Source organism: Mustela erminea, chromosome 5, assembly GCF_009829155.1.
Source record: "Mustela erminea isolate mMusErm1 chromosome 5, mMusErm1.Pri, whole genome shotgun sequence".
Taxonomy (NCBI): domain Eukaryota; kingdom Metazoa; phylum Chordata; class Mammalia; order Carnivora; family Mustelidae; genus Mustela; species Mustela erminea.
The window spans coordinates 74,834,210-74,849,363 of record NC_045618.1 but is presented as its reverse complement, the minus strand read 5'-3'; the positions used below and the strand labels follow the sequence as shown (position 1 = coordinate 74,849,363).

General features: G+C 46.2%; 3 protein-coding genes across 4 annotated transcripts in view; 2 read left to right on the top strand and 1 right to left on the bottom strand.

Moving 5' to 3' along the window:
* The first annotated feature begins 733 nt into the window (after window positions 1–733).
* Window positions 734–5,837, top strand: LMLN2 (leishmanolysin like peptidase 2). The gene is made up of 14 exons (XM_032343827.1): window positions 734–1,340; window positions 1,450–1,543; window positions 1,634–1,685; window positions 1,952–2,095; window positions 2,374–2,499; window positions 2,708–2,792; window positions 2,939–3,084; window positions 3,159–3,330; window positions 3,493–3,565; window positions 3,642–3,738; window positions 3,847–4,119; window positions 4,343–4,572; window positions 4,748–4,927; window positions 5,429–5,837. The coding sequence occupies exons 1-14, from the start codon at window positions 1,037–1,039 to the stop codon at window positions 5,634–5,636; spliced, it is 2,184 nt and encodes a 727-aa protein (XP_032199718.1). The 5' UTR covers window positions 734–1,036; the 3' UTR covers window positions 5,637–5,837.
* On the bottom strand, window positions 5,801–9,046 carry C5H14orf119 (chromosome 5 C14orf119 homolog). Of its 2 annotated transcripts, none has more exons than XM_032343831.1 (2): window positions 8,965–9,046; window positions 5,801–7,138 (listed from the first exon to the last, which is right to left on the bottom strand). In XM_032343831.1, the coding sequence occupies exon 2, from the start codon at window positions 7,135–7,137 to the stop codon at window positions 6,709–6,711; it is 429 nt and encodes a 142-aa protein (XP_032199722.1). In that variant the 5' UTR covers window position 7,138; window positions 8,965–9,046; the 3' UTR covers window positions 5,801–6,708. The 2 variants fall into 2 exon arrangements, with proteins under 2 accessions (XP_032199722.1, XP_032199721.1); XM_032343830.1 differs by lacking the exon at window positions 8,965–9,046 and adding an exon at window positions 8,501–8,883.
* ACIN1 (apoptotic chromatin condensation inducer 1) overlaps window positions 8,838–15,154 on the top strand; it is a 34,062-nt gene continuing 27,745 nt past the window's right edge. The window contains 4 exon segments of the mRNA XM_032343823.1: window positions 8,838–9,149; window positions 10,560–10,625; window positions 12,801–12,912; window positions 13,313–13,432. Of these exon segments, the coding sequence (XP_032199714.1) occupies window positions 8,838–9,149; window positions 10,560–10,625; window positions 12,801–12,912; window positions 13,313–13,432 (610 nt within the window).

Genomic DNA, 15,154 nt, shown 5'->3' with positions numbered 1-15,154 from the left:
CCACTAAGCCAGTGATCATTGCAAGAGAGGGGAGGAGATGCCCCTCCTGTGAAGTGGGCTCCCTTCCCCCTCCAAGTGTGGAATTTGGGCAGAAGGTGTTAAGCACAAAAGGCTTCCCAGCGTAATTATAGGGAAGGTAGGAATTGGCCAGGTGGGCAGGGAAGGAGGAGTGTATCCAGACAGGGGAAACAGGATGTGAAAACACAGCATGAACAGAGAAAACAGGGAGTTCCAAGAGCTGGGTGAGAACATCCTTGAGCACATTCTATTAACATCCATTTTAAGAGGTGACTTTCCCTTCCAGCATGACCATATGTGGCTCTGTGAAGCTTCATGGAGCTAACACAACAGCTTTTCCTAGGAGGGGTCAGTCAGCCAAAGTGTATTTCCTGAGCACCTACTAAGTGCCCTGCGTAGGTAGGAGAGGTGCATGAAAGCCTTGCAGTTTAGTTAGAGTCCACCCAGCTCTGAGAGCAGGCCCAGGGATGTGCAGAAGCCTCGTTTGCCCATCTCCAATAAGATAAGTAAGCATCTATGAAGCACAGAGTGTCCCCATGAACACCGTTACATTAACACTGATTTTGTAGTTCTGGGGAGGTTCCAAGGTTATCTACTCAGAAGGAGGGCAACTAGGATGAGAGATTCCTGAATGAGGCAGTCTCCTCCCTGGAAAGATCAGCTGAGGCCTTAAGTAATAACACTGCCTTCCCCACCCCTGCCATCTCTCTCTCTCTCTCTCTCTCTCTCACACACACACACACACACACACACACACACACACACACACACACACGGCTCCCCACCTCAAGCACCCCCTGGGGGTGGCAGCTTTGGCCCTTCTTCACATCCAACCTCCTGGTGGGAACTGCGGATGTGGATTTCGTCAACAACACACTCAAATCTTGAAAAGCTAAGTGAGAGAGGTGTGGAGGGGTATGGAGAGAGAGTAGAGAGGGGGAAGCGGGAAGTCAGTGAGGCAGGGAAGAGAGGAGCAGAAGACAGGATCCTGGCCAGGTAAAGGAGAAACACTTGCAAAATGTTCCTGCTGCTGCTGGTGGTGGGGACGGCTGTGAGCAGATGCCTACATGATGAGACGCAGAAGTCTGTGACACTTCTCAGGCCCCATCTCTCCCAACCTGCACCCAGCTTCCGCTTTTCCGCCCTCGCCCTGTCTGGCTCCCGTGAGCTTCAGCCCCTACGAATTCGAACCTACTCTATCAGAGACCCTGTATCAGATGGAGCCTGGGAGCCGGAGGGAGCCAGAATGAGAGGAGGACCACGAGCCCTGGCCCTGGCCGCAGCCAGACAGGCTGCTCAGCAGCTCCAGGGGATGCTCACAGGTGAGTGGGGAGGCAACAGGGTGGGCTGGGGAGCAGAGGGTAAGGGAGGAAGATGACTAGAGGAAAGGAACTCTAAGATGTTGAGGTGAAACTGACCACTCTTTTTAAGTCCCTCCAGTGCAAGGCCCTCTGCTTCTGAGTCGAGACCCCGCACAGTACTGCCACGCTGTTTGGGGGGACCCAGATGCCCCAAACTACCACAGGTGAGTTCGTGGTGTCGAGAATGTATATACGACCTCTTCAGGGTACCCAAAGATGGCTCCAGCTCACCTACAGATACTCACGCTTGGCAGGTGCAGCCTCTTGAACCCAGGGTACCAAGGAGAGAGTTGCCTGGGGGCAAAGGTGAGAGCAATTTCTCAGATTTGGGAATCCAAAGATCTCTAGCCTGCCTAGACTTCTCCAAGACTATTAACATCAAAATTACTTAATGTGCTTCCTAACAAAAGTAACTTCCTGAGCCCCTTCTCCTGGCAGTTTATCAAATCAGAGACCTGGGGGTGGGAGGGATGGCAGGAGTCCCTATTCTGATAAAGACTGCCTGCTCCTCACTCCCAGTTTCCTGCTGTCCTCATCTGCTAAGCTAGATGCAACATTTCACTTCTGGACAGATCCCAGATGCCCATCTCCGTGGTTACGCATTGTGGCCCGAGCACGGTCCCCCACAACTGGTCCAGCCAGATGGACCCGGGGTCCAAGACACAGATTTTCTCCTGTATGTGTGGGTGGCCCACACTTCCAAGTGCCGTGGAGAGGTGAGACTCAAATCAAATCCTTTTACTTGTTCTGCCTCTCTTAATTTTAAATATCATGGGAAGGGGGAGAGAGCACAAAGGCAGCTTTTATTAACTTGTGATTATTTGAGGTGACTTGGTCATGTTGATGAAGTTTGGGTGGGAGCTAAGCCCCTTCAAAGCCATCCCCTGGAGCTATCCCTGCTGGGTTCCCTGGGTGTCCATTTTCAGGAAGAGTGCTTTTGTGTTCCCCCACTTCCCTGCTTTCCACCTCTGACCTTCTCCTGGCCCATCCACAGCCCTCTGTCATAGCCTACGCTGCCTGCTGCCAGCTGGACTCGGAAGACAGACCCCTTGCTGGTACCATCATCTACTGTGCCCAGCATCTCTCCAGCCCCAGCCTCAGCCATAGTGACATTGTCACGGTGACTGCTGCATGATAAGTAGGAAGGCGCAAACAGGTTGGGGAGAGGGGGCACGTCATTCAGCTTCCCACGAATGAAAGAATCTATTAAGGATGGAGGAGAAGGTGCCTCAACTCTAGGAAGAGCTGACTGGGCAGAGGAACTATCCAGTGGCAGGTCAACCTGCTCCACCCCCGGTCTCCCTCATCCTGCGGTCATTTGTCCTCAGGTCACTCTCCATGAATTGCTCCATGCTCTGGGTTTCTCAGGACAGCTCTTCAAGAAGTGGCGGGATTGTCCCTCAGGACCCAGTGGTAAATGGGAGGAATGAGGGCAAGCTTTCCCATGATGTCAACGAGAGGGGATCACTAGCCCCCCACCCATGCCTTCCTCCCAGTTCTGCTCCCCTCTTCCTAAGCATTCCTCACCTCATATTGCCTTCTTCCCCTTCTGTGCTCAGTTAGAGAGAACTGTTCTACAAGGCAACAAGTGACAAGGAGAGATGAGTGGGGACAACTGCTTCTTACCACCCCAGCTGTTAGCCACAGCCTGGCCAGACACTTGGGAGTGCCAGGGACTTCACCAGGGGTTCCTTTGGAAGAAGAGGTGGGAACAGGACGCCTGGTGGTGCTGGAAGGAAGAGGGAATGGTCTGGTGGCAACCAGCTCCCTCCTTCCTAGGGCCCTCTGTCTTCACACTGGGAGGCCCGACTGCTCCAGGGTTCTATCATGACTGCTACCTTTGATGGTGCCCGGCGCACTCGACTGGATCCCATCACTCTTGCTGCCTTCGAAGACTCCGGCTGGTACCAAGTCAATCACAGTGTGGCAGAGGAGCTGCCGTGGGGCCAGGGTGAGAACAGGGAAGACTGGCAGAGCACCGTGGGGGCAGTGAGAGTTTGGGGGGGGATTTTCTGCCACTGAGATGTCACTGAAGCCATGAGCACAGCTCGAGCTGAGGGACACTTGGGGGCTTCTTTTGTTTGGAGGGCTCTTTCTCTTCCTATCTCTCCAGCAGGATCTGGCCTGGAATTTGGCCTGGTGACTACATGTGGGGCTGGCTCCTCAGACTTCTTCTGCACTGGCAGGTAGGCGTGCTGTGTGGTTGGGGGGTGATACGGCTGTTGGGGACCCTAGTAGTCAGCTGCCCTCCCTTCCACGCAGTGGGCTGGGCTGCCACTATCTGCATCTGGATAAGGGAAGCTGCTCCTCCGACCCCATGCTGGAAGGCTGCCGCATGTACAAGCCCTTGGCCAATGGGGTGAGATGACTAGAGAATAGAAAGGAAAGGAATGGAGCTGGCCCAGAGCAGAGTCAATTCCTAAGGCATTTCGGCAAACACTTTTCTGCCTCCTGTCCCGCCCCTCAGAGCGAATGCTGGAAGAAGGAAAACGGGTTCCCACCCGGGGCAGAGAACCCCCACGGGGAAATTTACCATTCCCAGAGTCGTTGCTTCCTCGCCAACCTCACTTCACACTTGCTCCATGAGGATGAGACCAGGCATCCGTCTGAGATCCCACATCCGATGGAAGCAGAGCTCACGGGCCGCTGCTACTTACACCAATGCACAGAGAGAGGAGTGTATGAGGTGCGGGCTGAGGGGACAGCCTGGGTCCAATGCCTTCCCGGAAAGGCTATTCAGGTGGGTATCATAAGCAAAAAACCACATAGTGCATTGGCAAAAGGAAGTCTAAAAGTGCTCATATAGCAAGCAGTACTATCCAACCTCTTCCAATGTTCTTTCATTTTTTACTAAGTGCCCACTGAGTCCATGACCCCGATCTAGATCGTACTTTTTCCATAGAAGGGGGGCCTGAGCAAGCAACTGAGGTCCTAAATACATCCTGCCATGTATTTCGTTGCAGATACCTGGGTACTCCGGTCTTCTCTTCTGTCCCCGGGGTCGGCTTTGTCAAACTTTCAAAGGTACGGGTGCTGTTACTTCCCCACCTGTGAGTCTTCCGCCTCAAGACCTGTTATTCCAGCTGTCTTTACAATTAGCTGGGCCCCCAGGCCCCTCGGTGGGGAAGGAAGAGCTGGATGGGCTGACCGAAGCAGTACTTCAGGCTCTGGTGAGCAGAGGCAACACCAGCAGGTAAAGGGACAGTTCAGGCTGAGAGTTATACAGTGGGCCACAGGAACAGCTTAAGTGGGTTACTTCACAACATTCCTCTGAACACTTTGTCCCACTCCTAAGCCTGCACCTGCTTCAGGAGATATACTCTTCCAGGGATTCCTCCTCCCTTAAAAAGATCCAAATGTCCCTATAGGTGCTATTTCCACAGCCCCTCCATTACCACCAGTCTGGTGTTCACTGTGTACATGGGCAAGTCCCCTGGCTGCCAAGGGCCTTCGGTTGGTATGCTGCACAGACACCTGACCCTCACTCTCCAGCAGAAGCCCCTAGAAGTACATTATGGAGGAGCCAGCTTTACCACAAGACACATCAAGTAAGAGAATATCCTAAGTAGTTTTCTTTCAAATTTCTGGAGTCCAGATGTTGGAAATTGCATTAAGCTCTCACTCATATGTAGTCTTAGGGTTATTTCGGAAGACAACTAATATGATCACCTCAGGTCTGTCACTATGGGACACCTTTCCCTCCATAATCATTGGACTTCTCCAAGTCTAGGACATAGGGATCCTAGTCCTCTTCCTCCCTTAAGTACTACTGGGGCACCATGTCCAGTCACCCAAACACCATAGTCTAACTCTTCCCTTAAACTTCCCCTCACTGCCAAGTTAGGTCTCCTTCCAATAACTTAAGTTGCTGGGAGGCTCAGACCTTGGTCTTTTTCCTACTTTCAGGTTCTATATTCCTGACTTCCTTTGTAGCTTACTGATTGGAAGAGGCAGGCTTTCATGAGCTCTGCGTATTAGGATAAAGGTGAAGTCCTTCACCCATAAGCCTAGGCATTATTCCAAGACAAACGTTACTTCTGTGTTCCTAGGTTGCTGGTTACCTTGGACCATAAACCCTCTGTGACCCATCTAGCACTGTCCACAGGACTCTGCCTAACACTGCTTATCCTGGTGGGTGCACTGGGAACCATGGCCTATCAGAAACGAGCTACTCTTCTGGTGGCACCATCTGGCCCTTACAGTTCACCAGAGCTCCAAGATACAAGGGGCCCAGTTACAGGAATGAGGGAGGTGTGATGTTACCAAGAGAGTAACAGGATAGATATGGAAGATTATTTCTTGGAAGACAACTGGATGGCAAGTCTACACTTCAGTTCTACTTTTCTCAAAATGCCTCTTTCTTTAGCTATCACCTCTGTACTAGCCTTGTAATGAAAAAAAAAAAAAAGCGAGAGACATGGTTCTGAAGATTCATTCTTTATTCTGATACAAAAAATAAACCCTTCAACCTATGAAGAGTGTCACTTGTTTTTGTTTCACAAGCAAACTTACAGAATAGGAAATCTGTTATCAGCTCCAAGAATATCACATATGCTTTAGGAAAAATCATTGCTATTTAGATTCAAATAAACATCAGTGTGGGGAAGGAGTAACGAATGATATCCCTTTCCTGATTTTTCCATAATCTTACAAAATTATTACTAGGAAAGCTAATAGTTGGGATGTCAACATAATTATGCCAGAATCTGATAAGGGCAGTGAAACCAGCCATGTGAATCCAGTTAATCTACAAAAACATGACCTTTTTTTAATAGTCCTTCTCTCTGTTTCTGGAATAGGAAGGCTCTACTTTATAGCCCCATGGGCCAGCAATACACTTGAGTTACAATGTGTAGGTTCCTTCTGGTTATACTTGCAAAAGAAGCCATGGAATTCTTGAGGGTGTGACATGTAGAAAGGAACAAGCTAGGAGGCAGACTGCTGATCTGGATTGACTTAGATGGAAAACATTCATATGAGCAGTCCAGCTGATAGGCTGTTAATGCTGAATAAGCAAGCCTTGGGGCGCCTGGGTGACTCAGTCCCTTAAGCGTCCAACTCTTGATTTGGGCTCAGGTCATGATCTCAGGGCTGTGAGATCAAGCCTCGTGTTGGGCTCCGTGCTGGGCCTGGAGCCTGCTTAAGATTCTCTCTCTCCCACTCCCTCTGCCCCTTCATCCTCCAAAGAAATAATCAAGCCTGTACTGGTCAGAAAGTTCAGTCAGCGGATCAGGATACCATTCCTAGGCCTTTAAGTGACACATCTGAAGATCTCGCAGTGAAGTTGCAGTTCTATCAGCTGTGATTATCTTCTTGACTTTAATGCCCATCAGTCTTTACCAGCCGTAGCAGCCACTGCCTGGTAAAACTTCGCCACGAAGTCTGGCTCACTGACCTCTAGCTGCCTGACAAATTCATTGCGCTCCTGCTCAGCCCAACCTCGAAACCACTGATCCCAAAGTCGTAGCTGGCACTCAAAGATACAAGGTGGTCGGTTTGCTCCAGACACACTAAGCTGCTCCAGCCCTTCCAGCAGTGGCTGTAATTTTCCTGGCACTGCCTTAGCTACCAGGTCCTGTAGGAAACGTTCACGCTGTGGACCTGACCAACTGGCAAACCAGTGAAGAATACACTTCATCTCCTGGGAAGTGATGTAAGACATTGGGGGAGGGGAAGAGTTAGTAATACCGTCTGGTACTGGGGGTAGGGGAGAAGGGAGGGATAGTGGTACTGAAGAGGAAGATGATTCCAGTGGCATCCTGAAACATAAAAGCACTGTTATATACTCTCTAGAGTAACCAAAATACAACTTCCCAACAAGAAATCTTATCAAAACCAGCATCTACAGATAAAATTACTTTTCAACAATTCAGCCTACAGGAAAACAAAAGGGTAATTCATATAGATTATTATCCGATTACCTCAGAGAAGTCACTCAAGAATAACTTCATTTCATACTTGCCAACCTCCCTCTTTTTCAGACCCATCACCTTCCCCAACCCCTTCTTCTCTCCATTATTCTTATAAGAAACCTAAAAATAACCAACATATTTCTTGCTCATTCTCCCTGGCCTACTTCTGTATTCCAGGGTGAGCGAAGAAAAAACGATTAATGTTAGTGCATCTCACCTTCCTTAAGATGAAAAAAGGTACACATTTTAAAATCTAGTACATGCAGATGGTCTGGGCATAGATGCTAATCATCCAGAGCTATCAATGGTGAGAAAAGAAAAAAAAAATCACATATGATGAAAAAGCCTTCTTTGTAATGTGCATATAGCCTCTGAATTATGCCCAGAACTTCCTAACATCCATTTCTTCCTTATATTTCCAATAAAGCACCACGAAAAATTAAGAGCAGAGTGAGTGTGCCTCATCCCAAAGAAGATAACACAGTAAGAAAAAACAGAAGCCACATGTTTATTCAAGACTGAAGTCTAGTCGGTTTGGTGGCTTAGGAGTCTAGTAAGTGTTACACTGCAGTAGATGTGTAACAACTGATGTCTTTGCACATTTTCAAGGTTTAATGCAAAATACCCAGTGGTGCCCTGCCATTGATTTGCATCAGTAATGCAAACAGAAGGTCAGTTAACTTGAATAGGTTTCGAGTTCCACAGTTTGAATTTCTAACAATGAAAACCTTAAACTACTTATCAATAACCTATTGTGTCTGCGTTTCCTCTGCTGAAAGTTGGGAGTATTTGTAGTAACAAAGAAAAGAACCCCTAAGCAATCAACATCAGTCCAGTACACAAACAGTCCAAGGAGATCGCCTTCTTCACAGCAATTCCTCCTAAGGAACTTTATTCTTACTCGGGTAAGAAAAAACTTTCGTCGGGTCTTGCGACACGGCCTCCACAGCAAACTCAAGTTCAAAGAATATGAATCAGTTCACAGTTTGGGCCCCAAAACACGGTGCTGCCACTTGCCCACTTTGGAGGCCACAGAGCCTGGCATTCCAAGGACCCAAAGAGCAACGTAGTCTTAGATGGGAGTGGCGGGGACTCAGCGATTGGGAGGCGGCAGGGGGATCGGTAGCAGAGCGGGTAGTGTGCCCTACTAGCGTAACCCGCAAACACCGAGTCTGACCCAGCCTAGACAGAGACTTCTACCCCGCTTACCTCCCCTTTCCTCTCACAGGGCACCCGAAGACCGTCACAAAAGTGCTTAAACTCCAACTGTCGCCCGTGCTTCCATGTTTCCTGAAAACCCTAAACACGGCCAGCCCGGCAGCCCACGCACTTCCGGTCCCGGACCAGCCCCAAACACCCAAGCTCCTCAGCGTCTCAGCCTTAGGTTCGGAGATGGCCGAGTAACTCCGATTTTGGTTATGCCAGAGTCGACGGCTTCCGAGTACATTCGATTCACAGCCTCGGTAAGACGAAAATAACCGAGCTCTGCAAGCAGAGGGAGGGAGGGGGAAGTGGCTGGGAGGAGGGAAAGAACTGATTGGTGCCGATGTAGAGACGGAAATACCCGAGCAGTTCCGGAGGAACCCGGGGAGTTCTGAGTGGTAATCGAGGGGTTGACTATGGCAGTGGGCGGGGTCAGCTCGGTACGTTCGAAGGGCGTTGGCGGAAATTACCGAAGATGCCCGAAGCCGTCGGGACGGACCCGAGTACCTCACGCAAGATGGCGGAGCTGGAGGAGGTGACTCTGGACGGGAAGCCTCTTCAGGCGCTGCGGGTGACCGACCTGAAGGCCGCACTGGAGCAGCGAGGCCTAGCGAAGAGCGGGCAGAAGAGTGCCCTGGTCAAGCGGCTCAAAGGGGTGAGAAGTCGGCGCTGCCGGGGTGTCGGAGGGGAGCGGACCCGGTAGAGACGAGTCTCTGCCGCGGCGCAGGCGCAGTGTCCGGGCTCCGCGCGAGCGAGCTCAGGCCGCCAGCGCGAGCCTCCGGATCCGCGCGCACGGTGGTTGGTGAGGCTCGCGCTGGAATAGAGATAGCGCCGGTTCCCGCCTTAACGGCAGCGGCGCGAGCCCAAAATGGGAGGGTGCGCGCTACTCTCCCGGAGTGTCTTAAGCTCCTTCCTCCTTCCCCCACCCCCTCCTTGTTTGTGTCTGTGGTTTCGGCGCATGCGCTGCAGAAGGAGTTAAATCCCACTACTACCACCGGCGTTGCTGGCCTGAGGGGGGCGAATTGGGCTGGGTCGGAGTTAGGGGTATAGTTGGGCGGAGGAGTTAATGGGGTTGGGGTCGGTGTTGGTGTCCGGAAGAATAGGATTGGGATAGAGTAAAATGTCTACCTGATTAGATTAGTAGGTGAGATGAAGAGAAACCTTAATTTGAAGGGACTCGGTTATAGAGGGGTGTATAATTTATAGGGCATCCAGAAGCAATTTGGGCGGATAAGAGTTTGGTGAATATTGGTGAGAGAGGTGGGGCAGGTTGGTATATGTTGGGGGTTTTGAATCGATTTGAGTAGTTTAGAGTGGGATCGTCATGAAGTAGGTGGATTTGTATGTATAGATTCGGTGTAAACGGAGGGAAGATGAAAATGTCTTGGTTTTAATTGGGGTTAATTAGGATACATGGCCTGTAGTGTAGATTAGGTTTGGGTTGGCTCAAGGGTTAAATTGACAGACCGTTGCCTCTACAGAAGCTGACAGTTTTGTGTGTGGATTGGGTCAGCCATAGTTTAGAGTCTGTGGTGGTTTTGTTCTGTAGCCTCCTTGTTGAAATTTTTATATAGTTGATAAATCTAGGTGCCACTCTGTTGGAAGCAATACAAGTTCATTCAAGTAGATTTAGTCCTGGGTAACTGACCAAGTAACTCAATCAGACCACAGTAGCCCCATGTTGGTTTCCTGTATTTGAAGCTGACTTGAGTATTTGAAGTCATTTTACCTGAATGGCCAGATTTAGAAGGGGCATTAGTAAGAAGTACAGAAGATAATAAAGAGTGTAGTACGGGTTCTGTCATTGTCACTGATTTTATTACATAGCCAAGTCAATGATTTTCTCTATGTGCCTGCATTTTACATTTGTACTTTTGGCAGCAGTAACCATGGCTACTTTTAAAGGGTCTTCTGAAGATGAAAGAGAATTAGTAAAGGGCTTTTAGGTCCCTGGAAAAGGAGTACAGGTTAAGTGTGTGTGGTTAGCCATTGCATTCAATGAAGAGATTGGGGAGGGCTGGGGTTTATTCCCTTAGATTCTGACTTTTGCCCTTCTCTGTACCAGGCTCTAATGCTAGAAAATTTACAGAAACACTCAACACCCCATGCTGCATTCCAGCCAAATTCCCAGGTAAGAAAAAAGGTTTATTAGATAAGGTGGGCTTTTTTGGATGCACAGACATATAGAAGGACATAATGATGTATACTTGGTGCTTACATCCGCACCAGTATTTTCCTAAGTTCCTGGGTTGAAAATTTCCTCATACCAGGACAGCTGAATTCTAATAAAGAATTCAAGAACTGAATTAGGAAAGCTATTAGTTAATTTCTGATGCTTGCAGTGGTATGTGCAGAAAGATGTGGCTCCAACTGATGAAGTATAGTACAAGAATCTGAAGTCATTTATTTGCTGTTGATTTGGGAAGAATAGTTGGATGTCTTCTAATGTAGAAATAAAGTAGACAGTAGGGCAGTGGAAGAAAATACTTGTAAGAAGAATTCTTATGTTAACATAGATTTTTGAAGAATTCAATCTTTTGGAAATTAAACACCATCTCTAGTGCTAATACTGACTATGCTTTTCCTCCTAAATATCATTAATTCCTCTGTTACTTAGGGCAAGAAGCTTAACCTTTAGAGGCCCTGGATTCCTAAGTTCCTATGTACAATATGAGAAAAGTTTGGACTAAATCCATGGTTTTATAATTGCTTGACTTTGGTTTTGTAGAGCTGCTTTTGGGGGCTTCCTGGGGAAGATAACTTTCTTCCCAAGTGAACAGGGGTTCACACTCCCCTCTTAATTAAATTAGATCTACTTTTATCTGTTCTTATATATTGAGTTTCAGCATAAGATTTCTTTAGAAGTCGTCATTCCACAGTTTATTTATTTATTTATTTATTTATTTATTTATTAAGATTTTATTTATTTGACAGACAGAGATCACAATTAGGCAGAGAGGCAGGCAGAGAGAGACGAAGCAGGCTCCCTGCAGAGCAGAGAGCCCGATGCGGGGCTCGATCCCAGGATGCTGGGATCATGACCTGAGCCGAAGGCAGAGGCTTTAACCCACTGAGCCACCCAGGCGCCCCCACAGTTTAAAAAAATAAGATTTTTAGACATTTTGATCTCATAAGATTTTTTTCAGCTCTTAAAATCCCCTCATTATAGTATGTTACATACATAAAGGAAAGCATCCAGGTCTTCGTTAGTGCTGTGTTGTGCAGCTCTGGTACTAGATGAAGTCCCAAGATACTGTGGAAAAACAAGAGAGCCTTCCTACTCCCTGGTTACCACTTCATTAAGCTATATCATAGTCTAGTCGGTTTACAGATGTTTAGTTAAGTATAAGCTTAAGAAACTACGTAAGTTAATCAGTTTGTGATTATATTCCTTTTATTCATTGCATTTTAGTCTTTGAAGCTTTGCTTTCATTAATCTAGGATTTTTCCTAGCAAATGCATATGCTTTCTAATACATGCAACTTATACTTCATCAGTGTCCATTGAATACCAAGAGGAGACTCATCTCTATTTTAGGTGAAGATAAGCCTTTACCATGCTTAGGAAAGATAACTAAAACCATAAATAGTATTTACTCAGATATTTTTCCTTTTTTTTGGAGTTCTAGTAGGACTTACTAGGCAAGAAGGTTCTGGGAGGAGGGCTTGCAAAGAGAAAACTGAAGGACGGAAGAGTGCTGTGGAAGTCTGCGTTGCAGGAAGAAATGGGAAAAGAGATTAAACTCCTGGAGTTTAAGTATAATATTACCATTTCTTCCCACCCAAAGAAAACGGAGTTAAAACTCTGTCTAAATGTTGAACAGACATCCCTTTTCTTAATCTTTCGGTTTCATACTCTAAGTACTGCATTTGAATTTTGGAGATATTTGACAAAATGATTCCTGGAAAGGAACAACAAAAAAATGACCTAGTATGAACTAATATTTTTTCAGTTCTTGTTACTAAGGGAAGGAAAATTTAGATAATATTTTAGATTAAATTTTTAGATTAAAAGGCATAATTTTATGGGAATTTTGATTTTAAGTTACTTGGGCATTGCTGGTTGGGATCAGAATATTTAGAATAAGAAATTATGTGCAGTTCCTCTTTTTGTCATCTTTTATGAATCATGAGATTTTTTTATTTTGGTCTCAACAAGAGTAGCTTAGAAGAGGACCTTCCAACATTTTGATTATCTTTCTTGGGCTCAAATATAAGGAGGAAGCTTTTGTTCCAAGGAATTTTCTTCCTTCCGTTTCCCTGGTTTGCTTTCCTCAACTTTTCTTTTTTCCATGTCTTCTACACAGATTGGCGAGGAAATGAGCCAGAACAGTTTCATAAAGCAGTATCTGGAAAAGCAGCAGGAGCTACTTAGGCAGCGTCTGGAACGTGAAGCCCGAGAAGCTGCAGAACTTGAAGGTAAGCCCAGAGTGTCACAAGGAGTTTTTCATTGTTACTCCTGTCACTGTGTAGATAGGCCCGTTTAACTAGGCAATTTCAGGAATAGGCTGAAACTGCTACTTACTTGCTTTGGTAGTTAGGCCAAGTGAGTTGTTTATTTACCTCTTGTCAGGGAAGAAAACAATTTAACTCTCTGTTAGAAGAGGATTCCTGCCAGCAGCAAGAGTTCTAAGTAAATTAAGCTACCCTTTAAATGAGGTAGATCTTAATCCCAGGGAGTTTTTCTCTATGTACAGTGCTCTTTTTAGTATATACTTTGTGTCCCGCGACTTTGCCTGATCTCCTTCATTCCTCTACATATTCCCACATGCTTAGCCCTTCACTCCCTCCCTGCCCCGACCCAATCTGTACTTTGCAGAAGCTTCAGCTGAGTCGGAGGACGAGATGATCCATCCTGAGGGAGTGGCTTCCCTGCTGCCTCCTGACTTTCAGAGCAGCCTGGAGAGACCAGAGCTGGAGCTCAGCAGACATTCGCCCAGTACGTATCTCCCTCCCCACTGCGCTGTTTTGTCAATCCTGCGTAGTTGGTGGGGGGAGGTAGTTAGGCCTCCTTTCATCCTAAGCCTCCATTAAGAGTCCCAGGGAAATTCTGTGACATTGATACTTCATATCTATTTGTCATGGGAATTATGTCCTTTTGGAAGTCTGCTTTCACCTCTATGTTGCATTAACCCCTCAGAATGTTTTTCCTGAGGCCGTATGATGTTTCTTCTCATCTGTATCTCTTCAGTGTCCTCTATCTCTGCATTGAGCAGTAGTCAAAACCCTTTGTCATCCCTTCACCAGTTGTATAGATGACATATTGCACATCCAGTAATCCCCCCCCCAAAATGGGTATCTGCCATAGTTCATTAATACATATAACAAATTTTTGTTTAGTGCCTGTTGTATGCTAGGCACATGCGAGGCACCAGGAAAATAGGAGAGAAAATACAAGTCTTTGCCCTAAGGAAAGTATAGCCTAGTGAAGAGTTAGACATTAATCAAACTGTTACACAGTAGTTACTGTTGTTCTGTGTGCTCTGAGAAGCAGTGCGGCGCATCATGTGAGCATATTACAAGGATCTCTAACTCGGTGTATGGAGTCAGTTTAGGCAAGATTAGTTTTTTCATATAAAAATTAAGCACTCATTTTGTATAATATTTCAAGCAAAAATCCAGAAATGCAGCGTTTATCTTCTAAACTACCTAAGATGGTATACTTTTAGGAAAACATGTATATAAGACACATGGGCAATAGATAGATATGTTAAACCCATGTGTACATTTAAAGTATTTTGAATCATTATTAATGTTAAAAGTCATATGGGAGTTGATCATTCCATATTTAATATTTTTAGAGCATGTCAAAGTTACTAACCCTTCTGATAATAGAGAATTCCTTTTTTTTTTTTTTTTTTTTTAAGATTTTATTTATTTATTTGAGAGAGCAATGACAAGCATGAGCAGAGGGAGGAACAGAGGGAGAAGCAGACTCCCTGCTCGCAGGGAGCCCAGTGTGGAGCTCCATCCTGGGACTTGAGATCATGACCTGAGCCGAAGGCAGACGCTTAACTGACTGAGCTACCCAGGCACCCCTAGAATTCCTTTCTGAACATAGATTTTTAGAAGATATTTAGTGATAGAAGAAAAATAAGTTATTTTAAAGATCTCTTTTCTCCTTAAATCCAAAAGTAGCAATTGATCCATTTTGCTCTTAGCACTCTTTTCCCTGATTGTAAAGCCAGGAGGAAGGGGAACACTCTTCTAAATTAGTGTTTCTTCTCAAATAAAAGTCAAGAAAATATTTATTAAATTTCTGCTATATATGTATCTCCATGGTCCATATGGGGAGTTAGCACTTCGTAAAATGTTTTCAGGAGAGAAGGTAATTGCATATAAAAGCAACAACAGAAGATGGTGTGTTTTAAAGTGCCATATAAATAATGTAAACACACAGATCATAAAAATACAGAGCAAAAGTTCTCTGAGGACTGGTGTGATTAGAGAGCTTCATGAAGAAGGTGTGGTATTTGAGCTGAGCCCTAGAAATAAGTAGGATTTGAATTGGTTCAGAGGAAACTCTCAAGAGAGGATTTTTAGGAAGGAATGAAAGCATAAAGCTAGGGATAAATGTGATATTTTTAAAGGAGAGGTAATAAATGAATCTAGCTAGAGTAAAGCGTTCTTTTCATATTCAAGAATAGTCAGAGGAACAATT

Coding starts and splice junctions, on each gene's coding strand:
- LMLN2 (XM_032343827.1), top strand. CDS start 1,037: ATGTTCCTGCTGCTGCTGGTGGTGGGGACGGCTGTGAGCAGATGCCTA. Junction 1,341..1,449: donor GCTCCAGGGGATGCTCACAG/GTGAGTGGGGAG, acceptor ACTCTTTTTAAG/TCCCTCCAGTGCAAGGCCCT. Junction 3,331..3,492: donor GGAGCTGCCGTGGGGCCAGG/GTGAGAACAGGG, acceptor CTATCTCTCCAG/CAGGATCTGGCCTGGAATTT.
- C5H14orf119 (XM_032343831.1), bottom strand. CDS start 7,137: ATGCCACTGGAATCATCTTCCTCTTCAGTACCACTATCCCTCCCTTCT.